At 48.9% G+C, this 27806-nt stretch overlaps 2 protein-coding genes and 1 long non-coding RNA gene across 6 annotated transcripts in view; 2 read left to right on the top strand and 1 right to left on the bottom strand.

Annotated features, from left to right (window-relative positions):
* VAT1 (vesicle amine transport 1) overlaps positions 1 to 23157 on the top strand; it is a 42576-nt gene extending 19419 nt beyond the window's left edge. Inside the window, exons 2-8 of one of the 4 annotated variants that reach the window (XR_014503977.1) lie at positions 5209 to 5416; positions 7268 to 7438; positions 8169 to 8258; positions 12075 to 12316; positions 16850 to 18591; positions 18637 to 19046; positions 19351 to 23157. Coding sequence is in view for 1 of the 4 variants with exons in the window: in XM_083407760.1 (XP_083263886.1) it covers positions 5209 to 5416; positions 7268 to 7438; positions 8169 to 8258; positions 12075 to 12316; positions 16850 to 16954 (816 nt within the window). In the remaining 3 variants the exon portion in view is untranslated. Of the gene's footprint in view, positions 1 to 5208; positions 5417 to 7267; positions 7439 to 8168; positions 8259 to 12074; positions 12317 to 16849 lie in introns of all 4 variants that reach the window. The other 3 variants (XR_014503978.1, XR_014503979.1, XM_083407760.1) reach the window with 3 other exon arrangements.
* Positions 1857 to 4241, top strand: LOC310661716. The gene is made up of 3 exons (XR_014504096.1): positions 1857 to 2646; positions 2898 to 3149; positions 3544 to 4241. It is a non-coding gene; the product is annotated as an uncharacterized lncRNA (long non-coding RNA).
* The window catches only part of LOC310661448 (uncharacterized protein), a 32505-nt gene continuing 24529 nt past the window's right edge, over positions 19831 to 27806 (bottom strand). Inside the window, exon 6 of the mRNA XM_083407517.1 lies at positions 19831 to 25825. Within this exon, the coding sequence (XP_083263643.1) occupies positions 25756 to 25825 (70 nt within the window). The 3' untranslated portion in view covers positions 19831 to 25755. The remainder of the gene's footprint in view (positions 25826 to 27806) is intronic.

The following is a 27806-nucleotide window of genomic DNA, read 5'->3' as shown; positions in this document are numbered from 1 at the left end:
GAGCCTCGACAATGGATGTCTCACTGTAGCTTTCTCTTTGTCCAAGATCTGCTTTCCCATTTCTGTGACTTCGTTCCTCGACTACAGGTGGGAGCAGGCTAGTTTATTGCAGGGGGAGTTTGCCTCCTATCTTGATTTCTGCAAAAATGCTAGAAAGTTACTTAAAAGCAAACAAGCCTGGGAATCTGCAGCTTTCCCCTGGAGAGGCAACTGGTCTTTGGACGTCCAGGGGGTCTTTGTAGGGTCTTTGGGAGCCCTAGTGTATGTGGGACAGAACGTAGGGTTAAAATGGGCTTTGCATGGCGACCTCCCCACCACACTGTGAAAACTGAGAGGGTTCTTGAGAGCTCAACCCAGTCTTCTCCTCCTGCTGCGCATTGCTGAAGAAGGGAAAGAATCTGTTTCTTCCCTCTCCTGGCCTCCTACCCACAAAGGAAGTTCATGCGCTGTTTCTGGGCCTTGGCTTTGAGGTGTTTCTAGGAATCTTGGGTTTCAGATCGAGAAACACAAGAATACAGTGGTGCCTCGCAAGACGAAATTAATTCGTTCCGCGAGTTTTTTCGTTGAGCGAGTTTTTTCGTCTTGCGAAGCACCACGGCGGGGAGGGGTGGGGAGAAGCAGGGCAGCTGCCGCAGCCGGTCCTTGGACTCACCCGCGCCTTGTGGCCACCGCGCGACGCGGCTGCTGGAGGGCGGCGGGGCTCAGGAGCGCGACTCCGGCTGCAATGGCTCCTGAGGGGAGTGCGCGAGGGCGGTGGGCAGCAGCGCGAGACAGCCGGAAGGTCAGAAGGTCGGCCGGAAGGTGGGAGGGAGCCGGAGGAGCGGGGAAGCGAGCGTGCGACCGTCGCCATGACAGGAGAGGCAGGGCCGTTTCGTCTAGCGAAGCAAGCCCTTAGAAAAATCTGTCTTGCGAAGCACCACAGAAAACGAAAAACCCTTTCGTCTAGCGGGTTTTTCGTCTTCCGAGGCATTCGTCTTGCGGGGTACCACTGTACCTGAAATTACCATAATGGGCAACTGTGCTCAACTTCGAGTGTTGGCCTACAGTTTCTAGTGGGTGGAGACGATGCACTTGGCTCTCTGGACTTAATTTTCCACTTTTCAATCTAGCCCTCTAATCCAGAAAATATCACCCAGAGCTCTGTGGTGCTGCATTCCAAACAACGGTTATGTGTTATGAAGAATTTCCCCTTCCCTTCAGAATGATGCAGGCTTCATATATTTCTGAAGCATGTAAGGAAATGTAATGTAGGGACAATCCTTGTGTACAGTGGTACCTCGGGTTAAGTACTTAATTCGTTCTGGAGGTCTGTTCTTAACCTGAAACTGTTCTTAACCTGAAGCAGCACTTTAGCTAATGGGGCCTCCTGTTGCTGGTGCTGCGCCGCCACTGCACAATTTCTGTTCTCATCCTGAAGCAAAGTTCTTAACCCGAGGTAATATTTCTGGGTTAGTGGAGTCTGTAACCTGAAGCGTATGTAACCCGAGGTGCCACTGTATTGAGCAGCTCCCAGCTGAGCCCCTTTGGCTGTGACAAAAGTGTGTGTGTGTGTGTGTGTGTTCAAGCATTTATTGCCAAACCCACACAAATACGAACTGTTTTGGCTCCGTGCCTTGCCATGTGCTTTTGTGCTTGGGCCCATGTTTATCTCTCACCCGCTCCCTCCACTAACCCAAAGGGCCAGGATACCTTTTAATAAGTTGTAGAACTTATACTGAACATGAGCTTCTGTTTCCACCCTCACTTGTAAGGCGAGACCCATTTGTACTATACATTTAAAGTAGTTTCATATTGCTTCAAACAGCCAAGGCCTCCCCCCCCCCAAAAAAAAATAAAAATCCTGGGAACTGTAGTTTGTTAACTGTGACGTGAGTTTACCCTAATTCTCAGAGTTCTCTGGGAAGAGGGATTGACTGTGAAACTACTCTGGCAATCGTAGCTCACGGTGGTGCAAATAGAGGTCTCCTGACAACTCTCAACGCTGAGATACACATAATTCTCCATGGTTTTCTGCTATTACCCTCAAACTCAGGCAAATGGGGATTGCAATAGAGTCCCTTCTTCTGTTCGAAGACTCACAAATCTTCTCTCTCATCAAGCAGAGACTGCTAGATCATGAAATCCAAAAGCTCTATCCCTCTCAGCTTCTTGTATGTTCATCTGCTTACTTAGGATTGCAGCCTCACCATGGAGTCACGCCTAATTACTTTTACAATTTAGAAACTCAAGCGCAACACAGAGGTTTTATGCTAGCTCGTCTAAATGCATTCCCCTCATCTTTATTGTTTGGAAGGTTTCAAAAAAATCCGCTTCCAGGGTAGATTCTGTTCCTGTAATAAGAAAACACCAGATACGGTCAAACCTTGGTTGTCAAACATAATCCGTTCCAGAAGACTGTTTGACGTCCGAAACGTTCGACAACCAAGACGCAGCCTCTGATTGGTTGCAGGAGTTTCCTGCACTCAAGCGGAAGCCACGTCGGATGTTGACTTCCGAAAAACGTTCAAAAACCGGAGCATTTACTTCTGGGTTTTCGGCATTTGGAAGCCAAAACGTACGATAACAGAGGTGTTTGGGAACCGAGGTTAGACTGTACAATATATCACATAATTTTGGCTCACCCTCTTCTCGACACCCATCACAGATGTAGAATAGTGGGTAGACATGGCAGACGACACAGCGATTTCTCCAAAGCAGCTCTTTATTTTGTAAGCTGGAACAGAACTGAACAGCAAACAGCTCAGCCGGCCTGCTTTTATAGGCAGCCGGCTGTCAACATTGTAGGAACAACAACCCAGGGTTTCCCGCCTAAGATAACTGATGTGGACCTGAGTGAAAACTATCTACAGTATCCCCCTGCTGGCCCAGGGTGAGAACTTTAGTACATAACAACAGAGATCTCCTAGTGACTCCCTTAAATATCAAAATAATGATTTGCAGAGAGTCTGTAATCCAATATTTGTTGAGGGATAATACTCCTGAAACTACCAAGATTGTTTCGGCGTACTTAGCCGAGATCTTTAAAGCTAAATGTAAAGTTTCCTGGTTTATTCAGTGGTGGTTATCTAGTCTTTTGTATATTGCATGTGTTTGGATTATCAATGTATTTGGGTGGCTTTGTCTGCTTTTACTGTTTTAAAAAGGTAAAGGTACCCCTGCCCGTACGGGCCAGTCTTGACAGACTCTAGGGTTGTGCGCCCATCTCACTCAAGAGGCCGGGGGCCAGCGCTGTCCGGAGACACTTCCGGGTTACGTGGCCAGCGTGACAAAGCTGCATCTGGCGAGCCAGCACAGCACACGGAAACGCCGTTTACCTTCCCGCTAGTAAGCGGTCCCTATTTATCTACTTGCACCCAGGGGTGCTTTCGAACTGCTAGGTTGGCAGGCGCTGGGACCGAGCAACGGGAGCGCACCCCGCCGTGGGGATTTGAACCGCCGACCTTTCGATCGGCAAACCCTAGGCACTGAGGCTTTTACCCACAGCGAGCGCCAACCGCGTCCCTTTTACTGTTTTTACTGTTTTACTGTTTTAACTTATGCCAGTAAAGGCTAGATGCAAGTTGCAACTCCCAACCCCCTTGGGTGGTGCAGAGTTAAAAAGGGCAATGGCTACTTCCCCAAAAGTCAACGCCTCGAGGCAGAAAACAAGGAGGTGGGGGGTCCTTTCCGCCCACCAACTGCCATGCAAGCCAGTCTTCCTCCTTCCAGGTTTGAGCTTGTGGTCAGTTCTTTGCAAGCCTGCTAAGAGCAACCAATGAGAACGGGCTGGAAAAAACCTGTTCCTGGATTGTGTATTTTTCATCTGTGACTGCCCAGATGGGTGGAGGGGCCTTCAGAGGGAGTGGGGAGCACTGTGCTGCCTTCTTTGCTTTCAAACCTTTTTTCAGGTCAGCGTAAGGTTACCATAGGGACGCGGGTGGCACTGTGGGTTAAACCACAGAGCCTAGGACTTGCCGATCAGAAGGTCGGCGGTTCGAATCCCCGCAACGGGGTGATATCCTGTTGCTCGGTCCCTGCTCCTGCCAACCTAGCAGTTCGAAAGCACGTCAAAGTGCAAGTAGATAAATAGGTACCGCTCCAGCGGAAAGGTAAACGGCGTTTCCGTGTGCTGCTCTGGTTCTCCAGAAGCGGCTTAGTCATGCTGGCCACATGACCTGGAAACTGTACGCCGTCTCCCTCAGCCAATAAAGCGAGATGAACGCCACAACCCCAGAGTCGGTCATGACTGGACCTAATGGTCAGGGGTCCCCTTTACCTTTACCATATTTTTTTCAATGAATCCGGGGACACTTTTCAACTTCAATGGATTTTGTACGGGGACTGATTTGTAAATCCGGGGACTGTCCCGGGAAACGGGGACATCTGGTAATCTTAGGTCAGCGGTGGGGCTCAGGTTCAGCGTGTGCCCCTCAAGGGCTCTCTGTCTGGCCTTTGAGACTTTCTTAGCTACTCTCTGCAAATGTGTTTGCCTGGCTGGCCAGGCTTTGTGCACTTGTGTTGTGATGATGCCTCTTGCTTGCCTGGGTGAAGCAGAGAGAGAGGTCTGGGGCTTGTACTGGAAACCTCTGACTTTTACCATGCAAAGGGAAGTCACACCCATTGCTCCGCCCAGTTTTCCCCTGGCCCCGCCCACCACCAGCACACACCTCTGGGAGATTGCCAGGGAGGCCCTCTGGACTGTAAAAGGTTATCCACCACAGCCGGCATGGCCAATAAAAGGTAAAGGGACCCGTGACCATTAGGTCCAGTCGTGGCCGACTCTGGGGTTGCGGCGCTCATCTCGCTTTATTGGCCGAGGGAGCTGGCGTACAGCTTCCGGGTCATGTGGCCAGCATGACTAAGCCGCTCCTGGTGAACCAGAGCAGCGCACAGAAACGGCGTTTACCTTCCCGCCGGAGTGGTACCTATTTATCTACTTGCACTTTGTGCTTTCGAACTGCTAGGTTGGCAGGAGCAGGGACTGAAGAACGGGAGCTCACCCTGTCGTGGGGATTCGAACCGCCGACCTTCTGATCGGCAAGCCCTAGGCTCTGTGGTTTAACCCACAGCGCCACCCACGTCCCATCATGGCCAGTAGTCAGGGTTAATGTCCGGCCCATCAACACCCAGAGAGATGAAGATTCCGCATCCCAGTACTAGCCTGTGATGGTCTTCCATTTGGGCTTGAGTCCACCAGCCCTGATTGTCCTCTTCTCTCTCCTGTACCAGGTAGGTGAGAAGGTGATGGTGATGGCCAGGTCGGGGCTCTGGCAGGAAATTGTGACCGTCCCAGCCAACCAGACATTCCCCATGCCGGAAGGGATGAGTTTCGAGGAAGCAGCTGCTTTTTTGGTCAACTACATCACCGCCTATATGGTCCTCTTTGACTTCGGCAACCTGCGACCCAACCAGAGCGTCCTGGTCCACATGGCAGCAGGTAACCAAGGATTTCCCCCTCAGCAGTAGGAAGCTATAGATCAATGAAAGAGGAACTCCCAGAGTGGTCCTTGACTTCCCTGCACTACTAATGTACAGTGGTGCCTCGCAAGACGAAAAGAATCCGTTCCGCGAGTCTCTTCGTCTTGCGGTTTTTTTCGTCTTGCGAAGCAAGCCCATTAGCGGATTAGCGCTATTAGCGCTATTAGCGGTTTAGCGGCTATTAGCGGCTATTAAAGGCTTAAGGGATTAACGGATTAGCTGCTAAAAGGCTATTAGCGGCTATTAAAGGCTTAATGGATTAGCGGATTAGCTGCTAAAAGGCTATTAGCGGCTTAGATCAGCTGATAAGTGGCTTAGATCAGCTGTTAAGCGGCTTAGCGAACAGCTGTTAAGCGGCTTAGGGGCTTGGGAAAAAGGGGGGGGGAGGGGAAAAAAACCCCAGGAATCGCAAGACATTTTCGTCTTGCGAAGCAAGCCCATAGCAAATTCGTTTTGCGAAGCACCTCCAAAACGGAAAACCCTTTCGTCTAGCGGGTTTTCCGTCTTGCGAGGCATTCGTCTTGCGGGGCACCACTGTATCTATTACATTTGTAGCTTTCCTTCTCTCCAAGATAGTGCGCGAGGTTCTCTTCTTACCCCCCACCCTTGCCCCATGTGTCACAAGGCAACTTGGTCAAAGCTGGGGTCATGGTTTGTTTCTCCCTAACAAGCCGGGATCACGACCCAGGCTTAGCTGCTATAGACTTGTGAAATCCTGGCTTGTTACGGAGAAAGAAACCACAATTCCAGGTTCAGACATCGCACTGATTCTGTCTTCTTGACCTGGTAGCGCCATAGGAGGAGTGAAAACAGGCTATGCGCACCAGCATTCTGCTCATGTGTCTTGTTGACGTGTGAGCGCAGCCATTGCGCAGTAGAACGGGACCTCCTAGTCTTTGCCAAAGTGTTTAATTGCCGTGGTTCTCAAAGTAGCTTAATAGCATAGATCAGAGGCCGCCAATCTTTGGGGGCCTGTGGGAATGCTTGCAAACTGGAGAAATGGTTGTGAGCAGCACAACTGCAACCCGCAACTTATTCTATTGGCTAAAATATGCTTCCTTCGATCCTAATTTCAGGGATGGGGGCCCTGTGGGTGCCAGGTTCCTGGCTTATATATTCTCTTGAGCAGTGTTCCCCAACCTTGGGCCTCCAGCTGTTTTTGGACTACAATTCCCATCATCCTTGACCACTGGTCTTGCTAGTGAGGGATGATGGGAGTTGTAGTCCAAAAACAGCTGGAGGCCCAAGGTTGGGGAACACTGCTCTTGAGGCTTTTCTAAAAGAAGTACTGTATTTTTTGCTCTATAAGACGATGCATACAGGCTCTGCTCAGTGCTCCCTTTAAAAAAATTTTTTTTCTTGCATTCCCCATCTAAAAACGAGGTGCGTCTTATGGTCAGGTGCGTCTTATGGGGTGAAAAATATGGTATCTGTAGGAGATGCTTCTTTTGATCCAAATTTCAGCAGTGGGGGCCCTGTGAGGACCCGGTTCCTGGCATACATATTCCCTTGAAGCTTTTTTGATTTGATATTACCGGAGAGAACATCTCTGATGGATCTTAACTTAGGCTAGTTTAGGCTCGGGAAGCGATGAACGCTGATACATTCCTGTGAAGCCAACTTTTCCTTGGCTCTTCATAAGCCAATCCGCGTCGTCTTCTGTATGGGCCAAGGGAGCAGCTACTGTCTACTGGATTTGGCAGCGAGTGGAGAGAATATATCCCGCGTTGGGATAGAGTTGAATGAGGCCCCTTGGCTGCCAGTGGTGCCACAATGCGCGGTTTCACTTGCCTGTGTTTCCTCCTTCCAGGCGGCGTGGGGACTGCAGCCGTCCAGCTCTGCAAAACTGTGGAGAACGTCACTGTTTTTGGTACAGCTTCTGCCTCCAAACATGAAATCCTCAAGGAGAATGGAGTCACCCACCCAATTGACTACCGGACAGCTGATTATGTGGCAGAAGTACGGAAAATCTCCCCCAAAGGTCAGTAACAGAGCAGAGGCAGAGAGCTCTGGAACCAGGGTGCAGCAGGCAAAAACTTTCCTCCATATAATTAGACCTTTGCCCCTTAACTATCTGTGGCCTTTTAGAAGTGTATGGGTTGTTCTTAAAAAAATTATCTTCCTCCTGGTTTTAACGTACCTATGTGGGGTTTATTGTCTGCCTGCCTGCCTGTTGGATTGGTTGAACGTTGCTTTGGGGTTACCCTAGGCAAGATAAAGCAACCGACATATTCAATAAATAATAACAACAATAAAATAACAATCATTATCATTATCTCCATCTCTGGGTTTCTGCTTGCGACGTGGTTTTCAGCCGAATTGTTCTAATCTGTTGCAAAGTTTTTTTATTATTATCCTGATTTGTAAAGCTGTTAAGGGGCTCTTCAATAATTAATCGGAGTAATTTAAATTAAGCAATTAATTCTGCTGATAAAAACAAGAGGCCTGGAGAGAAAAGCACTCTTTCCTTTCATTAGGCTAGAGTGCTGTTTAAATTTGGCCAAGGGAACACATCACATTATAGTCTTTTTAATATTAAAAAAGATCAGGGCTTTCCCTTCTGCATTTTTGGGAATGTTCCCCTAAGGGAAATGTGTTTACAACTGTCCAGAAACAGATATTTCAGACGTGGAACTGGACATTTGTTCCTGAATACTGGAAGGTCCTTCTAAATCTTTTGTAACGGCAACTTTCTCTCTTTGTCTTGTTAGGTGTAGATGTCGTCTTAGACCCTCTGGGGGGTTCAGATACCACAAAAGGCTTTAATCTCCTGAAGCCAATGGGGAAACTAGTCACCTATGGTGAGTAAAGAAAATTTGTTGGGTAACTGAATTGAGGCTCCATCCAGCCCTGGAATCTTTTGAATCCCAAAGCGCAAAATTCGAATCTTCGGATAAGAAAATGCTTCTGCGCATGTGCAGAATGCTGCGCTTTAGATGTGGAGCTCAGCTCTGCGCGGGAACCAGTTTGCAATGCTCAAGGCTCAGCCTCTGGAGCCTGAGAAATGGAAATGTACAAGTACTGGCTTCCTGGGGTCAGACCAAAACCTCCCATCTTTCTATCTCCAAGAGACCCTTTGAAGCACACACACCCTTTATCTGAGTCAACTGAGCACCCTGCAGCTGTGACAGAAGCTTTGTGGCATGTGGGAGTCAAACGCCAAAGCTGTTGAATGCTTCTCTCCCCCTGCTTCCGGCAGCGAGCACACTGTAATTCTGTGCTCACAGACAAAGCCTTTACACAGTCGAACTGGCAGCGGAGATCAGAATCTTGCAACCCCGGGGTGGCCATCTAGAAGTTTCAGAGTTGAAACTTGCAGGCCTTTGCAGACGCCAACATGGTGTTCCAAAAAAGGTCACTGTCATTTCCAGTTCTGCAGTGTAAAGACCCCACATACCAGGCTGCCGTTTATGGTTATGAATTCATTACGAAACCTAAATTTGTTTCAGCCCGAGTTTGAACCTGGTTTTGACATAGATGGCCTACATTGGGAGAAGGAGGGTGGAGGATAATAATAACAACAACAACAACAACAACAACAACAACAACAGCAGCAGCAGCAACAACAACAACAATAACAATATTTATATGCTGACTGGGTTACCCCAACAACAACAATAATAATATTTATATGCTGACTGGGTTGCCCCAACAACAACAACAACAATAATAATATTTATATGCTGACTGGGTTGCCCCAGCCACCCTGGGCTGCTCCCAAAAGAATATTAAAAACACAATACCACTTTGCCGAACAGGGCTGCCTTCAGATGTTTTCTAAAAGCCAAATGCAGTTGTACCTTGGTTGTCAAACGCCCTGGAACTCGGACATTTTGGTTTCCGAACGTTTTGGAAGTCGAACGGACTTCCGGAACGGATTCCGTTCGACCTCCAGGGTACGACTGCAGTCATTTATTTCCTTGACATCTGACAAGAGGGCATTCCACAGGCAGGGTGCCACTACCGAGAAGGCCCTCTGCCCAGTTCCCAGTAACTTCACTTCTTGCAGTGAGGGAAACACTACAAGGCCCTCACAGCTGGTACTGCTAAGTCTCTCAGTGGCTATGGGCATCATTGGCCATGTTATCCTTCTGTGGTTCAGGGCCACCGAGTTCCAGTAGCTCTGTCTTCCTGGATGGCTGCTTTCAGGAAGTGTTACTAGAAGCCTCCTGTTACCTTTTCTCCTGGCATTTGTGCCTTGTGGTTTATTCCTTGTGCTGCCTTTCAGTCACATGAAAGCACCCGGTGAGATCACCTGGGGTTCTGGAGTGTCGGCAGGTAGATGACGGCCCCCTTCAAAACTCCAGCTCACCTCGCTCCATCTCTCCTTGACATCTAATTCTGGCGAGGCACAGGAAGCCTTGAATTGGCTATCAGTAACGAACTAGATAAGGGCGATAATCTGAAGCTCAGTTGCAAAAGAGGAGAGATACGGTATAGCTCAGGGCCCCATTGTTCTGGAGGGGGGAAGTGTAGGTCCTTGGCCTTTGAAGCCCTGTGGGGCTGGGGACCTGGGTGCTGCAGAGGTCATCTGCCTCCACTTTGGGCAGAGTAGCTGAATTGCACCTAGGAACAGTGGCGTAGCGTGGGGGGTGCAGGGGGGCCCGGCCGCACCGGGTGCAACATCTGGGGGGGGCCGCTCGCACTCGCAGCTCTCTGCCCCTACCTGGCTCACTCACTCTCTCTCACTGCAGTGCTGGCTGTGCAAATCCGATCCGAGCCGCCGGGTCACTGCCCACTGTCGAGGGGGGCGGGGTGTGCCAGGCATGCGGTGCGGTGTGGAGAGAGAACGAGGGACTATCTGGGGGAGGGACAGTGCAGCAGGGGGGGGGCGCAAATTACTCGCCTTGCCCCGGGTTAGGGGGCGCAAATTACTTGCCTTGCCCCGGGTGCTGACAACCCATGCTACGCCACTGCCTAGGAAGCCAAATCATGTGCAACACTGAGGCTTTTCTTGAAATTAAGGCAATATCCAAGCACTTGTTAAAATATTCCAAGGCCTTTACTAGCAGGCCATATAGCTAAGGAAGATTACATGCAAAGGATTTACATTCACATGCTCTTCCAAGCACGGGTTTAGTTTTTCCTAGTTGAAGATTTCAGCCTCTGCCTAAGAGAATGATCCAAGTGTGAGACAGCGGCTTTGAGCACATGCAGAACGCTTTGTCAGTTGCCCCTAAGCAACTCTTGTGCAATAGCACCCAACAAAATTAACTCTTGAAACACCAGCAAATTAAGCAGAAATTCACTCGGAACAATTACAGGGGTAATTACTAAACGATGACCAACGAAGATAACTGCAAGCCACAAGGCATAAAATACCACAATACATGCAGAATCATGAAAAAGGAACAAATTGAGAAACAATGATGCACAATTTATAAAATCGTGGGGTTTTTTTTAAAAAAAAAAAATCCTCCCTTCCCGTCTGCTTTTCCTGTTTTTAAAGTCATGGCCTGGGAGAGGCTAATTGCTCAGCTAGACTTGACTGAGGTTGCCTGTGTAGGAGAATAGAGTTTAACCTTCCAAGACATCCTGGCCGCTGTATGTGCTACAGTGGTACCTCGGGTTACAGACGCTTCAGGTTACAGATTCTGCTAATCCAGAAATAGTACCTTGGGTTAAGAACTTTGCTTCAGGATGAGAACAGAAATTGTGTGGCGGCAGCGGGAGGCCCCATTAGCTAAAGTGGTGCTTCAGGTTAAGAACAGTTTCCGGTTAAGAACGGACCTCCAGAACAAATTAAGTTCTTAACCCAAGGTACCACTGTACTGCGGCCCATGTTTTGTTAGCCCAAAAATGTACAACGAGCGAAGTCCCAACTAAAGAAGAATGGCAACTGAAGCTGATGGAATATGTGCCGCTTTCAGACCTAAATAAAAGAACAAGAAGAACATACGTTTAGAGAAGATTGGGAAATGTTTATTGAATATATGGGGGGAAATTGTGTACACTTGAAAATGTTGGCGGCATTAAGATAAATTCAACAGTGTAAATAAATTTTGATGGATGTAATAATGGAATACTGAATGGTTTAGTTTATGTAAAATATGCAGGGATTTAAGATTTGCAAAATGAACCATGGAAAGAGAAGAAGAGAAGTCATTGATATTTTAAGGCTGTTTAAATGAGTATTCTAAATTGTAGAACATAAAATTTAATAAAAATTTACATATACAGTGGTGCCCCGCAAGACGAATGCCTCGCAAGACGGAAAACCCGCTAGACGAAAGGGTTTTCCATTTTTCAATGCGCTTCGCAGGACGAATTTCTCTATGGGCTTGCTTCGCAAGACGAAAATGTCTTGCGATTCTTGCAATTTTTTTCCGCTCCCCACCCCCTTTTTCTAAGGCACTAAGCTGCTAATAGCCTTTTAGCAGCTAATCCGCTAATCCCTTAAGCCTTTAATAGCCGCTAATAGCCGCTAAACCGCTAATAGCGCTAATCCGCTAATGGGCTTGCTTCGCAAGACGAAAAAACCGCTAGACGAAGAGACTCGCGGAACGGATTCTTTTCGTCTTGCGAGGCACCACTGTATATATATAAAACAAGACATCCTGGCTGCTGCACAGCAGCACCCAGGCAGTTGCTAAATGATGCATCTTTCTGCTTGGCAGGTGTAGCCAACTTGGTAACAGGGCAGAGGAAGAACCTGATGGCCATGGCTAAGACCTGGTGGAACCAGTTCAGCATCAATGCCTTGCAGCTCCTGCATCTCAACAAGGCCGTCTGCGGCTACCACCTGGGTTACCTAGATGAGGAGATAGAGCTCTTGAGCAGTGTGGTGAACAAGCTGGTTGCCCTCTACAACCAAGGCAAAATCAAGCCCAAGGTGGACTCCGTTTGGCCCTTTGATCAGGTGAGTGTGGGCGGCAGCACAACGGGCTCTTCTCGTGCTTAACGCGATCGGTTTCTAGGTGTGATTTCAGGGCTTTGGCCGTTCATGGGAGATAAAGGGGAAGCCCTCCATTTAGGAGCAGGAAATCAAAGGCAGACCTATAGGACTGGGGGCGGGGGTGACCTGGCTTGTACACGTGCAAAGAGATTTAGGGGCTTTAGGTGTGAGCACAAGCGGAACAGGAGCCAGCAGCGAGATGCAGCAGCTAAAAAGGCTAACACAATCTTAGGCTGTGCTAACAGGTGCACAGTCTCCAGATCACGCAGGGAACAATGGTTCTGCTCTGTTTAGGTTGTGTTGTGGATCTGGGTGTGCCACATATAACAAAAAGACGTTGCTAAACTGCGTTGTGTTTCCAGAGGAGGGTGACCACAATGTTGAGGAAGCTGGAAACCGAGCCTTGTGAGGAAAGAGTTGTAATAGCAGGGGGGTGTGCAGACTGGAGATGAGAAAGTCAAGGGAGGAGCATTTTAGCGTTCTTCTTCAGGAGGTGGCGTAGACTAGGGTCCCATCCACACCATGCAGCATTTCAACACACGCTGGTTCCCTCCAGGAATTATGGGGATTGTATCTTACTGTTACGGACTGGTTGAACGCAGGGGAATGGTGGGAGGAACCAGCCCCCGAGGGAAGAAGACTCAGAGCCCGGGGATGGGTGGTGGGACAGAGGGAGAAGATGGAGCAGAGTGGGGCGAGGAGGTGTTGGAAGCTGAAGAGGCAACAGGGTTTAGTGAGCTGGGAGACTCTGGGGCAGAGAGAAGTCCAGAATAAGAAGTAGAGGCTGAAGCTGGGGGGGGGGGGGAGTCAGAGATGAAGCAAACTGGGAAGAGTCTGTTGCTGCGACCAGCTCCCCTCCTCCCTGGTTTCTTAGAACCAGGAGAGGCATGGAGAGAGAGGATGAGGAATTAGCTTCAGGCAGGCACAAGTGCATAGCTGTCAGCTTACAGATATGAAAATAAGGGACCAGCAGCCAAAATAAGGGATTTTCCAGGCACAGTTATGTTCAACTTCTGAGCCCCTCCGAGCCAAAGGCAGAAAGCCCAGCCAGCAGCCAAATAAAGCCTCAAGCGGTGGTTCCCACAGCGCAGCAACCCGGCAAAGGGGATGCAGCAGGGAAAACCACTGTCACCTCTCCGCTGGGAAGCGCTGAGCAAAGGCCGAGTCCCTAGGCAACGCGGCCAATTTGATCGGCACAAGGCATGCAAGCTCCACCCCCCCCAGTCGTTCTTAGATTCCTTATTGGGTGAGCAATGCAGCCAAGCAACACAGTTGGAGCCTCCCTCCTCTCTGGCGGGCAGGGAGGGAGGGAGAGGAGCTGCTTCCTTTGAAACCTGTGAAATTTAAGGGACAGCAGCAGGACACGGTGCTGGGATAAGGGAGTTTCCCGCCAAATAAGGGACACTTGACAGCTATGCACAGGTGGTGGCCTGTGAGGCTTCACGGCGGTGACGGGAGATGGCGGCAGTAGCGGTGGCAGCCTGCAAGGCCTCGCAGCAGCGGCACAAACAGTGGCAGCCTGCGAGGCCTTGCGGCGGTGATAGAGAGTGGCAGCAGTAGCGGCGGTGGCCTGTGAGGACTCGCAGCAGTGGCGGGAAGTGGCGGCAGCGGACTGCGAGGCCTTGCGGTGGCGATGGGAAGTGGTAGCAGTAACGGCACTGGCCTGAGAGGCCTTGCAGTGGCAACAGGATTTGACAGCAGAAGCGGCAGCTGCCTGCAAGTCCCCCTGGCGGTAGTGGGAGGCGGTGGCAGAAGCTGTGGCGGCCTGCCTCAGCGAGGCCTCAGCTTCTGCCGTGGTCTCCTGCCGCCACTGCAAGGCCTCACAGGCTGCCACTACTGCCACCACCATGCCAAGGCCTTGCAGGCTGCCCCTGCCACCCACTGACATGGCAATGCTTCGCAGGCTGCTGATTATTGTGCCCCTGCTGCCAGGCTGCCACTGCTTCTGCCTCCTAGCAGGCCTGCTGGCAGCCTGACAGTCCCAGATTATTTGTATTCACTATGACTCATCACCTTCCTTTGAATTCCCCTGAATATCACCATTTGGTAGCCAAGTCCAAAACCCAAAGTCCTGTTGGGATGCATTTCGGAGTATGTGTCGATTGAGAATGTTGTCATTTAACCATTTTGGACCCCTAAGTACTAGTAGTCGTCAGGACATTGTCCTGTTTGCCTCTGTATAGTTCCTTCCTTATTTCAGATATCGTCAGATATTGATATATCGCGATGTCCTGCTGTTGATACGTTGCGATACCATAGCTGCCAACCTTCCCTTTTTTTTGCGGGAAAGTCCCTTATTCCAGCGCCGTTTCCCGCTGCTTCCCGCTCCTATCCCGGATTGTTAGATATCCCTTAGACTGTCCCCGGGACAGGTGAGGCTGCTGATCCCTTATTTTCAAATCTGAAAGTTGACATCTATGTGCGATACTGATAACCAGTTATCGCTCAGCCCTAGTGCGGTGAGCAGGGTGATTTCGAACAAAGCCTTTCACTGCATGACTTTGTGTTTAGTCATGAGGCGGGGTGCTGTGGGGAGCGAGTGAAGAAATAAGTTGAGTCATTAGATCACATGTGTATTTGCTTCTCATTAAGAGACAGGAGGAACGAGGGACAAACCCAACCCCAGCAAATCTAGTGCTGGGCTTTAGTGAGTAAGTTCATTGTGTGGTTTTTATTTTCACAAAAGGTTCAGTCTTTTGCATTTGCAGGCAGGACTGCAAGAGAACCCCTAGTTGGATACTCTGCACTGAGTTGGATAGACCCAATGGTCTGATTCTCTGTCACAACCACTCTTCCCAGTCTTGGCGTTTGCCTCTTGCAGGGCTGAGCCTTTTAAAAGAGGCTCCCAGGCGCTGAATCCTTGGTTCAGAGATCTCCTGGCCTTGTTGCCTTACGTGTTCCAAGACCTGACACTGAAAACTGGCTTGGGAAATGAACGGGACACAGTGACGGAAACCAGAGCGCACGGAAATGCCGTTTACCTTCCCACCACAGCGGAACCTATTTATCTACTCGCACTGGTGTGCTTTCGAACTGTTTTGGAGATTTGGCCAGGTTGCTTATGATCCCTGCTTGGGAATCTCTTATTGGGGTTGGGGGGAAGAAGAGAGGCTGGTGAACCAGAAAGGGGGCAAGGATTGGGGGGGGGGGTTCTCCTGAGATTATCTCCTTCTGTTGCCTCCTGGCTGTGCATTCTGATACACACAGTAACAAGTGGATTCCGGCCACTTTTAATTAAGCTGAAAACATGTGGAGTGGAAAGGGGGGAAAAACCACCCCTCCTTTGCTGCATCTGAGCTGTAAAAAGCTCCTGTTCCTTGAAATCGGTTTCTATAAAAGGGTTGAGGAATTGCAGAACCAAAAGAGTCTAGACAGTGGTGTCCAAATTTTTTTCAAAGAGGGCCAGATTTGATCATCATCAAACTTTTTATTGGCATCACATACAAACATCCGAAACAAGATTTGATGAAGTGAAGGGCCTTGAGGGCCGGCCAAAGTTGTTAACCTTGTTGAGCTTCTTTTAGGATTGAAGTTGTTGAGGTTTTTTAGGATTTTACCCCAGGAAATAAATTGCCATAAACTGACTGGCGGGCCAGATTAGGGCCCCAAAATGGACTTTGGACATGCCTTGTCTAGGAGAGATTTGATAGCTGCTGAATGCAACATTGCTTTCTGCTGTAAGGATGGTTCATTAGCAGTTGGTAAGGGCTGTGGGTGGTGTTGTGGTCTAAACCACTGAGCATCTTGGACTTGCCGATTGGAAGGTCGGCGGTTCGAATCCCCGCAACGGGGTGAGCTCCCGTTGCTCTGTCCCTGCTCCTGCCAACCTAGCAGTTCAAAAGCACACCAGTGCAAGTAGATAAATAGTTACTGCTGCGGTGGGAAGGCAAATGGCATTTCCATGCGCTCTGGTTTCCTTCACTGTGTCCTGTTGCGCCAAAAGCTGGCCACATGACCCGGAAAGCTGTCTGTGGACAAATGCCAGCTCCCTCGGCCTGAAAGCGAGATGAGCGCCACAAACCCCATAGTCGCCTTTGACTGGACTTAACCGTCCAGGAGTCCTTTACCTTTTTATTAGCAGTAATTCTGCAATGGTAAAAAGGAAACGCTCACACACATTGAATTGCGAACTGGCTGAGTTTGTTGGCAGTGGATGTTGCAAAAGCCGCAGCTACCTGAATAGCATTCAAGGACTGCACAAATTCATGAAGCGTTCGTCAATCCAAGGCTGAAAATGAGCGGCTGAGTATTTCTGTTTCTCAGAGGCTGCGGGGGGGGGGGGGGGAATCTCCCTTTGGGTGTTGTATCTGGCTGATCAACATTGCAGATGGATTTTTGACCTTCTTCCAAGGGGACCAGTTCCGAGAGATCCCACAATTGTCTTTGCCCCCTAATAGGATTGATGTGTGTGTATTGGGTGGGTGGGGGACAGGACTAGTGCCAGCTGAAAGACCCTTAAGGAAGAAAATTAAGCCGCTCATCCTTCTCCCCCTGCAGGTGGTAGATGCCATGAAGCAGATGCAAGAGAAGAAGAACGTTGGGAAAGTTGTGCTGGTTCCCGAAGCCCCACCGAAGGACGAAAGCAAAGCAGCAGAGAACTAAAGTGAAAGGCGTGGGTGGATTGTCTGACCTCAGGTCCTCATGTTGTTGTATTTTGGGTTGTGTTATTTTTTTTTTTATTTTTTAAACCTGTCCCCCCTCCCCATGTCTGACCCTTTGATGGAAGTAGGAATGGGCATATAGATCTCTCACTGCTGTTCATGGAATTAAGTGGTGTAAGGACCGAAAAGACACATGTATTGTCGTCGGTTGGTGGCCTCTGGAGGCGGATGCAGGCTTCTGGGTTTCAAAGAACGCTTTGCACCATCTCTAAAGCATTGGCCGGCCTCCTTTCAAAAGTAAATAAATAGAAAGTAATCACAGAGAGGAATTTCATTGATCCTACATCTCTGCTCTTGTAGCATTAACTCTTCATTAAAGGAATAACAAGGCCCAATGTTGAACTTGCAGGTGCCTGAGTCAAGTACACACCCACTGAAATTTCCTCTTGATTTCCGGGTCCTTCTTTTACCTTTATTTGTAACCTACCCACAAAATCCATGCCAAATTCACCTCCTGAGCTCAGTTCTCTCCCACCCAGTCCCTTCCCTGCCTCTGGTGACTAATAACTTTAGAGCACGTAAAACTCACATCATTATTACAGCAGCCATCGAAAGTCTCCATGGAAACGGAGCTTCAAACCTGCCGCTTCCGATGGGCAAATTTAATAAGCAGGATGCATCCAACTTTTTCAGCTCTGCTGTGACAAGAAGAATGGAGGAGAGGCAGAGAATTGTGCCTCTGCGTTATCTTGATACAGACATGCCCTTGATTCTGTCACCTCCTCCAGTACGCAAATGTCCATTTGCTACGCTGGCAACCTTAGCGTATCTAAACCATTTTTTAAATAAAAAAAAACCTGCCCTGGCAATTGCAATGGTTATGTGAAGGAGGCAACAGAGAGCACCTATGTTTCTTTTGAGAGACACCTTGGGGTTTTTTCCCACTCTAATTGGGTTGTGTAGACACATACACAACGGTGCCAAGCAGCTGACTAGTCTGCAATCAGCTGACTTGTCGGCAATCTCAAAAACCGCGCTATCGCTTGCAGAATCAGCTGTCCTGGTCATGTAAATGGCACATGACTTGGTGGTTGGATGTTTGAATGGGGAAAACAATCTATACGCAATCTGGCTGGAGGGAGGGACGCTGAAACCCTTCCCTGCTGCAACTCTTGGTCGTTGTTTTTCTTTGAGAGCAAGAGCACCTTCAGGTGCGTGGCACAGGCCGGTTGCCTTCCAGAACACAGCTAGCAGAATTACACGCTGGCTAAATGTTCCCTTTACGTTTGCATTTCCTGTCAGGCTGTGGGAGAACAGGCAGCGAAATTTAGCAGTTGTCTGCAACGAGCAGAGAGTTTCTGCTTCCGGTCCTGTCACTTTTGGTTAGTGGTCTGTGTGGAAAATGAGTCGCTGTGCTGCCTTAAGCTGTGTTGTGTTTATATCCAGGTTCATCTGCCGCTTCTGCCGGCTCTAATCTCTTCTTTGAAACCTCCAAACCTTCTTTCCCCCCTCTCTTCCCATTTCAGCAAACCTCTCGACCTTTTTACATCCTCAGGCCACAAAGCATCTCTCTGTAGCTTGACACATGGAGTAGATACCACCCTTAAAAATTGTGCCAGTTTTGAGTTTTCCCTCCAAGCATTGCTGTATCTGCCTAGGGGTAAGCTCTGGCCCACCTTCCAGGAAGCTGCCCTAGGTCCAACCAAAGGGATCCAACTCACTTCCCCACTCCCCTTCCTTGATGTTCATACCTGGCGAAGGCAGCAAACCTCCGAGGGTAGCATTCTGCCTCTGCTTGGCGTAAAGAAACGATAAAGAGTACAGGGAATCGCAACAGTAAAACCTGGGCATTTCCTCCCCCTGGTTCCCTTTCCCCCTCTTCCCAGCCCCATAGTGAGAGTGGAAGGCAAGCGTGGGCTGTGTTTTGGCTCACGATGAACCCTTGGTGCCAGGAATTGCCTGCAGGAATGTTTCCACCTTACCTTATGGTAAGAAGGGACAGACAACCTGAGAGCTCCCAGCAGTCACAGCCAGCATGGCCAGTCACCAAGCAACATACAGAGGGATGCGAGTTTTTCACCCCTGCCTTTTAGGCCCTGTTGCGGGAGGCACAGAGACTTCACACCTTATAATAATAATAATAGTAATTTGTTATTTATACTCCCACCCATCTGGCTGAGTCTCCCCAGCCACTCTGGACGGCTCCCAATCGACTGTTAAAAACAATACAGCACTAAATATTAAAAACTTCCCTAAACAGGGCTGCCAGCAGATGTCTTTTAAAAATAAGATAGCTGCTTATTTCCTTGACATCTGATGGGAGGGTGTTTCACAGGGCCACTACCGAGAAGGCCCTCAAACTGCTTCCCTCACTTCTCGCAATGAGGGAACTGCCAGAAGGCCCTCGGCGCTGGATCTCAGTTTCTGGACTGAACGATGGAGGTGGAGACGCTCCTTCAGGTATATAGGACCGAGGCCGTTTAGGGCGTTAAAGGTCAGCACCAACATTTTGAATCTTGCACCTTCAGCGTGTGAGAGTGCCAAAAAGAGCCTTTCCCAGTCCATCCAAGCATTTGGCTGCTAAAGCAGTTGCTGATGCCGACGTTTTTCAAGGCGTCCCCTTTAGCTACCCACACACGCAACAAACAGGTCCATTAGCAATTTCTGCGAGTGAGCTAGGCAAGGAGGTTTCTTACGCCATCAGCACGGAAGGTAATTTGATTTTAACAACCGAAAGTCAGGAGGATTATTCTAACCAAAAGTTGCAAAGAGCCGATTCTGGGAACTATTTTCTTTTTCCTTGCTGTGCCTCTTTTATTTTTGTCCCAGGGTGTATTGTCATTCCCTCCACATAAAGTGCTGGAATATATATATATATTAGGGGGTATGTGTCCCATCTTCTCAAGCAACTTGGATTTAAGGCCATTTAGCATGGGTCAAGCATTCTTCGTCCTACCATGCCACGCTTAGCAAAGGGTATTGCAAATATCAGATTAATTCTTACAGGGCCCTAGGGTTCTGATTGGCCAAAAGTGGAGCACATGATCTGCAGGCAGGTGGTCGCAAGTTCAGTCCTTGCTGGCTGTTGTTGAAAGATGTCGGGAAAGACTGATGGCACAAAAGACTCCCAGCTGCGAACTCCTGGCCACTGGCGCTCGATATTCTGACTTGGCACAAGCCAGCTTAACGTATATTCATAAGGCAAGGCTGGCTGGCTAGCCACCGTCTCACAGATCAGTCAAATGTAACCCAGGCCAAGATGGGCTGTCAGTGGAGAGCGGCTATACTGAAGAACAAACATTGCCAGCTGACTTGCTGAGGCTGCGAACCTCCCAACATAGTCCTTTCTTCTCCTCTAAGTCCGGGTCACTTGTGTGTTCACCCAGTAGTAAGCCCCCTGAGTTCAGTAGGACTTACTCCAAGGTAAGTTTGCATAGGATTGCAACATTTGCCGGCGGGACTCCCAACTCTGCCGTGTGCTAAGTGAAAAAAAGATAACACATGGAGCTTCCATCTCCCACAGAGAGAGGGGAAATGGTGCAAAAATTCACTATTCCGTGCTTTTTAAAAAATATATATATCCTCCTTTCTGTCTTGCCTTCCTCCTTGCTGCTGCCTGGTGCCTTATTCCGGATGGCATTCCAAAACTCTTGTAACCTCATCCTGTTTAATACTGCAAGGGACCAGCCTTGCCCTGGTAAGAACTTCTATGCTGCGTTGTTACTCCACCCTGTCGCCAGTGCCTTGTTCAGACATTGAGTAAGGTCTATCTAACCCCAGAAGCCTTTGCCCAAATCTGAGTTGTTTAGAAGATTTCTCCTCCTTCTCGCCGGGAACTTGTGTGAACACACAAATATTTACGGCTTGTATTTTACACAAGCAGCGACGAGGCTGGCACATTTCAGTGTGCCTCTGCGCGAGCGCATGAACCCGTGGTGCTCTCTGAGAACTTGAGCTGAGCTCTCCCGAGATCCCAAATTGCTGGGGGCCACTGGACATTTTCAGAGATGTGCTGAGAAAGTCTTTCTTCTGTGCAATCTTACACACACCTCAAAAGGAAGACCTGTTATGATGCTCAATTAGACTTTCTCCCAGGTAAAATATATCTTAGGGTTGCAGCCTTAAATCTTCCAGAGCACCACTTCTGAATATTAATGTGCTCTAGGAAGCTACAAGGAGCATGAATTTGGCTCAGTAGCTTTTTTTAAAAAATGGTTATCCCGCTGCTCTTGGGAAGAGAGAGATGAAAAGGCATTCGTCCCATGTGCAAAAACACTTAGAAAAACCAGAAAACATGAACCCGTAGCAACAGCAAGTGATGATCCTATTCCCTTCCTGTTTGTGTGTTTTTTTTTTGCAGCTCCCCCCACACCTGACAGTTCAGAAACACTCCTCCTGAACAGTAAAATATCTCCCCCTTTGTGCTAGACATTTAACACAGACTTGTCTTAGTGCTCAGTACCTAAAGTTTTTTTTAAAAAAAGATAAATACAGGAGACATCCAATCTTAAAGCACTATAACTTTGCTCTTTGTTGCCTTGCTGATTAACACTGTAATCTTGAATTTTATAGTAACGCCCCCTTATTTTGTGACTTAATTGTGTGGGAGTATGAGTGTTGAGTGTGTGTTTAAGACAACTGTTTTTTGTTTTTTTGTTTTAATGGGTCACAGGTATTAAAGGCCCCTGGCCCTCTTAAAAAAATAATAATTTGTTAAAACTGCATGTACTTAACTTCAAGGACCAAAGTGGGGGTGGGGGGAAAGATAAGCTGTCACCTGAGTTTTCTTGACTCCAAAGGGCAAAACTCGTCACAATAAGAACGCTCTTGTTTTCTGTATGGATTTTTGTTGCACTGTTTCGAAATAAGATGAAATGGCGTTTTGAGCTAAAGCGAGGCAGATGAAGGCTGCTGTTTAGGATATGGTGGGCTATAATGGAGGGCCAAAGTCTGAACAATTCAACTGCAAATGTGCCTTCTCACCCCCTCTCCCCTCCAGCTCAATGGACCTTAAGCACAACACCACACCCAAGCTATTACTGAAGGCACTGAGGCTATCTCAGTTTCACTGCCTTCCTAAGCTACTGGCCCCCATGTGAGCTACAGTTCGATGCATTTTGGTGTGGCATGGACAGTGCCAGTTCCCACCATGTAAGGAACCATTCACACAACATAGATGTGAGAGGCAAAGTTGCCTCAGAGTGATTTAAAAATAAAACAAAACCATCATGTGCCAAAGCTAGCACCTGTGTTGGTGCCTGAGGTAAAACTCAACTCAGCACGGATTTTATCCAGAAATTCCTCTCGACGGTGGGCCTCCTTGCAAAATATCAAAATCACAGTTGCCTAATCCACATTTTTACGAAGTTCCTATCCATAGTGTCGTCTGTAACTCTTTTGGTGGTGGAGGGAGTTGGGGGTGGGTTAAAAGCACTCGATTTTTCAACTCTGCGATAAAAGAACATTGATCCTCAGGCAGATTGGCAGGACACACCAGACTTGGCGTAAACGCCCTTCAGAATTTGAAGAGTTTCATCTGTGCCGCTCTTCCCCCCCAAAAAATGTTCTCCAAGTTTTGGATTGGGTTGAGCTTGGCTTGCGAAAACGTTAACAAGGAACATTGCGTGAGAGATGGTGGGAGGGAAAACGAGAGTTGAGGTGGTCGAGGGAGGGGAGGAAGATGCAAGGAAATACATTTTATTTGCATGTTTGTGTTTTTGTGTGGTGTCGTCTTGAGTGACAAGTGAGGAGCCTCCAGGCCTTACGGTCATCGGCAGGTATGCCTAATGTAGCTCAAATCACCTGGGGAGCCACCACTAACGTTGCCAAATACCTTTAAGGCCTGGGGCGCCTCTGCTGAGCGAAGGGCTGTTAGCAGCCAGGGCACATGGCCGCAGTCCCTGTCACTGCAGGCTGTGGCACAATGTCCCATTCGTTCCTCTTTTGATGGTTCGTGATGAGCAGCTTGTGTGTTTTCTTCTGGTTCAAGGCGCTTCTTCAAAAGTCTCGTATGTTGTTTCGAAAGAAGCTCGCTCTTTTCTGCTTGCGCACGTATGTGTATGTGTGTGTGTGCGTGTGCGTCGACCACGCAAATGTGCCAATGCTGTTTACACAGATTTCAGACATGAAATGCTAGTCTGCCTAATGTTACCATATGCCTTATGTGTTTTCTGGGTGTTCATTAAAAGCATAACGAAAAAGAAAGACTAGCGTTGTCCTGTGATCCTCGGCTCTTCCCTTCATTCAAAAGCAGTTTGGTGTTTGCTGGCTCTGAGCTTTGCAGCCAAGGATGAGAATCCTTTGTTATTTGTGTTTTCTGGGAAGTTTCAGGAAGTTTCCAGATCCACAGCTGGCAGGGAGAGGTGTAACTTACCACATCTGCCAACTGGGGGGGGGGGAATAATAATATAATGGTACTCTACATGTGAAGAAAGACTTGGCACATTTTGGGTTCAGAAAAAAAGACAATCCAAAGGAAGAGTTATAAAACTCTGGGCAGGCAGGATAAAAATAAAACGTCTCTTTATTATAACTTCACAATTTCTAGGTGCTGTGTCCTTGCATTCAGAATATCAGGCTTCCTCAACCTCAGCCCTCCAGATGGTTTTGGCCTACAACTCCCACGATCCCTAGCTAGCAGGACCAGTGGTCAGGGATGATGGGAACCGTAGTCTCAAAACATCTGGAGGGCCGAGGTTGAGGAAGCCTGGAATAGATTCTGGAGTTCAACTTTCTAAGGCAGAAAACTTCGTTCATACGGCCCACAACATGTCTGTGTTACATATTCATACTGGTTTTTATTTGTAATCTTATTGCTGCTTTTATTCTTCGCATATTGTATTACAATTTGAATTCTATGGAATGCAATTGTAATGCGATAACACATAAAACCGGAAATGCAATCAAATTCATACAGCACCCAGCACAGGGTGTTACGATTGCTATAATAGGCAGACCAGTTGTCTGCCATCAGCTATTTTTCGAGTGGTACATGGAAAAACATTTGGGAAGTGCTGTTCTAAGGTCTATCGGTGCAACACAGGGTCCATTACGGTTACAGCCACATTTAAAGATAAGCAAACCTTGCAATGTACAGCAGACTGGGCAACCTGGCCATCATGGAGAAGGAAGCAAGACTGGAGAATTAATATAGCTTTATTTGCAAGTTTCTCAAAACACTCAAGCTACAAGGCACAAGTGGAGACACAGGACAAGAGCTTTTATTTACAGTAGAACCGCAACCTGCCAGGCGTGTCAAACTGAATGCGCACCAGTAAGTGGCAGGTCTACTGTATGTGCTTGCTTTTTAACCCCTCCCTGCCTGAGGACAATTCTCCCTGCAAGGCTAGGAGCGAGATCACAACGCCGAGATCTGAAGGCCTGGGAGAGCCTCCCCACATTCATCTGTCCTCTTCTCCCAGTAATAGTGTAGCTTTAGGCCTGGCACCGAATCACATGCACAAATAACTTACTGCTTTCAATGCTTGCAAGGGGACCTGAGCAAGGGAGGCCTTCATCCCACTTCCTTGCCCCCTTCCCTTTTGTGTGAGAATTGCTGTTACAGGAGAAGGAAAAAGCCAGTGGTGGGGATCTCTTCTTTTTCCCCAAGGGGAAGGAGGGATTCTGGCTCTTCCCACCCCCAGCCTGACCTTCCTGCAGATCAGAGAGCCTCTGCAAAGATTGGGAATGGCTGGGCAGCCCTGTCACCTTACAACCAGTTGCTGCCTTTGCGGATAGGAGCAGATCCACCCACCCCAACAGAGCATGTGTTTGCAATTCTGACATTTCCACATGGTGAGTCCTTCCAAGTGACCACTTACATCAGCCTCTAGTCTTTAGAAGCTTGGAGTGCAGGGCCTGGAAACTTGTTGGGACATCTGTGCCACTTAAATCCAGTTCTGAACTACTTGCCCTGCTCCTGAACCACGGCTGCTGGGCCCGTATACAAATCTATTTCTTACTTCCAAGTAAGAGACTCTGCTTGCGTGTTTTGCGGCAGGATCCAGGACAGGGAGCTCCCTCAGACTCTGTGGCATGACCTACTAGTAATGTCATGGCATCTTATGACTGCTTGGTTGAGTACACCACCAAAGCAAGCGCAGCAGTCCTCTCATGTGACTTGTACCCCTTCAGAAGGCATGTGAACAGCCCTCATGTCAAAGAGCTGCTCTGTCACAGTCCGGTTCACGGGCGATCGAAGGCCCGGCTGGGGACGTCGGGACTGGGGGCAAGATGGCGGGGTGGGAGCAGGAACGGGAGTCCAGGAGTCAGGAAGCCAAGAGTCCAAGTGTCAGAGAGCAAGGAGTCAGGGGTCCGAGGATCAAGAGGCAAGGAGTCACGAAGCCAAATGCAGCAAGGAGGCAACCATGTTGCTGTGGTAAAGAGCCAAAGGGAAAGGTGACCTTCCGGCTCTAGCCACCAGGTGCAGTGAGTTACCAAGTGGCCTCACCTGTGTGGCCGTGCCTTGCCTCTCCAGAGCAAACTTAAGAAGGCCCCAGTCCTGCGAAGCCCTACCGGTCACAGGGCCCGGCTCCTGCATGCACTCCTGACATTCTCTTACAACAGAAGAACAACGAAACGGCAAGTCCTCGTGTCAAGATCCCTTTGCGTGGAAAGGCCTTCAGGTGCTCTGAATGCAGAAAGAAGCCCGGAAGACCAAAGGCAGAAGTGCTGGGAGACGTTAATGGTGGAAAGATCCTGATTGAGTGTCTCTTTTGGCAAATTCCTCAAGATGCCAAGCATGGGCTTTGGAAGATGGGGAAGCTGCTGAGCACCCCAAGGTGCTTGGAGGAGGGTTGGCCTTCATTCGATGTTCAGCTCTTTCAGCTTCAGACTCAGCTGCTGGAGGTACTGGCTGTCTGGGTAGCCATTTCTGCAAGCAAAGAAGCAAACCGGGTGTGGGCTGTGGGATGAAGCCATTCAGTGCAACCCTTTTCCTGGAACCGTGGCATATATATTCCACCGCTCCAACTGGGTTGGAGCAGTGTTCCCCAACCTTGGGCCTCCAGCTGTTTTTGGACTACAACTCCCATCATCCTTGACCGCTGGTCTTGCTAGCGAGGGATGATGGGAGTTGTAGTCCAAAAAGAGCTGGAGGCCCAAGGTTGGGGAACACTGCTGTGAAGGATCTCATGGAAGACACTAAACAGGGGATGGAATGGTTTAACCACAGGGGCCCCATGCAGAGCTGAAATTCCCAGCTGAAATTCCTAGAAAACAGGGAGATGACAAGCGAAGATTGCCCAGTGTCTCTCTGCCATGAAACGAAGGGCTTAGCAGCTGTAGAAAAGTGGCTGAGCTCCGCACAAGGTACAGCATGGGATCACAGTGCCGCAGTCTAAAGATTTACAATGCCTGCCCCACGAGATGGAAAATTTGGAAACAGACGGCACTTAAAAACACTAAGAATTTGTGTGTTTGCTTCCTGCTAAAGAATAAAATGAAATGGTGCACAAGAGGCCCGATCCCTTTTCCCTGGCCTGTAATGCATTATGTAAATTAAGGGAATCTGCATAATTCATGCTAGGGGAAGGAAAAGACAGAACCCGAAGCTCCCCATCCCTCAACGGGGGGGGGGAATTGTTCTGCAACCTCCCTGGTTTTGGGGATTTTAGCAGGAACTGCCTATATGCTGCCAAGTATATCTTTGCACCTACCATAACGTCTAGAAGCCTTTTCCCACTACAAAGGCCGATCTTTGCATTCCTTTCACATCAATATTTGGCTCTCCTGTGCCTCCATCATTAGAGGCAGTAAAGCTTCTTCTGAACAGCAGTTGCTGGAAACACCAGCCAGGGAGAGAGGTTCTTCCACTGGCCATCCTTGGTTTAAGGCTTTCTATGATCATCCTTGTGGGACGCGGGTGGCACTGTGGGTAAAAGCCTCAGCGCCTAGGGCTTGCCGATCGAAAGGTCGGCGGTTCGAATCCCCACGGCGGGGTGCGCTCCCATTGCTCGGTCCCAGCGCCTGCCAACCTAGCAGTCTGAAAGCACGCCAGTGCAAGTAGATAAATAGGGACCGCTTACTAGCGGGAAGGTAAACGGCGTTCCGTGTGCGGCTCTGGCTCGCCAGAGCAGCGATGTCACGCTGGCCACGTGACCCGGAAGTGTCTGCGGACAGCGCTGGCCCCCGGCCTCTTGAGTGAGATGGGCGCACAACCCTAGAGTCTGTCAAGACTGGCCCGTACGGGAAGGGGTACCTTTACCTTTACCTTATGATCATCCTCTCCCCTCAACACCCTTCCTCCTCGGACGCCCCCGCCTCTGACTCCTTTCCTGTCCTGGCAATCCCATTCTTCAAATTCCAGAGTTCCTTTGTCGTCCCTTTCCTGTCGACCTCACAAGGCCACCCCTGAGGCCTTGTGGGACGTTGCTGAACATCACTACCCTGGCCACCCATAGAACACCTACCGTATTTTTTGCTCCATAAGACACACTTTTTTCTTCCTAAAAAGTAAGGGGAATTGTCTGTGTGTCTTATGGAGCGAATGCGTGGTCCCTGGAGCTGAATTGCCCAGGTGCAAAAAGCAGATCATCCTTTTTATTTTGAAAGAGGGAAGTGGCTGTTGAAACAAAGCCACTGATGGCAAGCGATCGGGGAGAGAGATAAAGGACGCTAGCAATAAAGGAGGCTGCCTGGGAGGTGGGGAGGTAAAGACAGTGAACTTGCAAGGAGAGGAGACAGGAAGACTAAAGCATTGAGAAGAGAAATTAGAAGAAAAGGAGGAGCAAAAAACTGCTCCAGCTAAGGAAAAGACACTAAGGCAAACAAGAGGGAAGGGACTGTTGAAAGGAAGCAGTTGATCAGTAAGCGATTGGGGAGAGAGATAAGGGAGGCTAGCAATAAAGGAGGCT

This window comes from Podarcis tiliguerta (genome assembly GCF_965153285.1).
Source record: "Podarcis tiliguerta genome assembly, chromosome: 13".
Taxonomy (NCBI): Eukaryota; Metazoa; Chordata; class Lepidosauria; order Squamata; family Lacertidae; genus Podarcis; species Podarcis tiliguerta.
The sequence above is the reverse complement of the archived record's forward strand: the minus strand, read 5'-3'. Positions and strand labels throughout refer to the sequence as shown.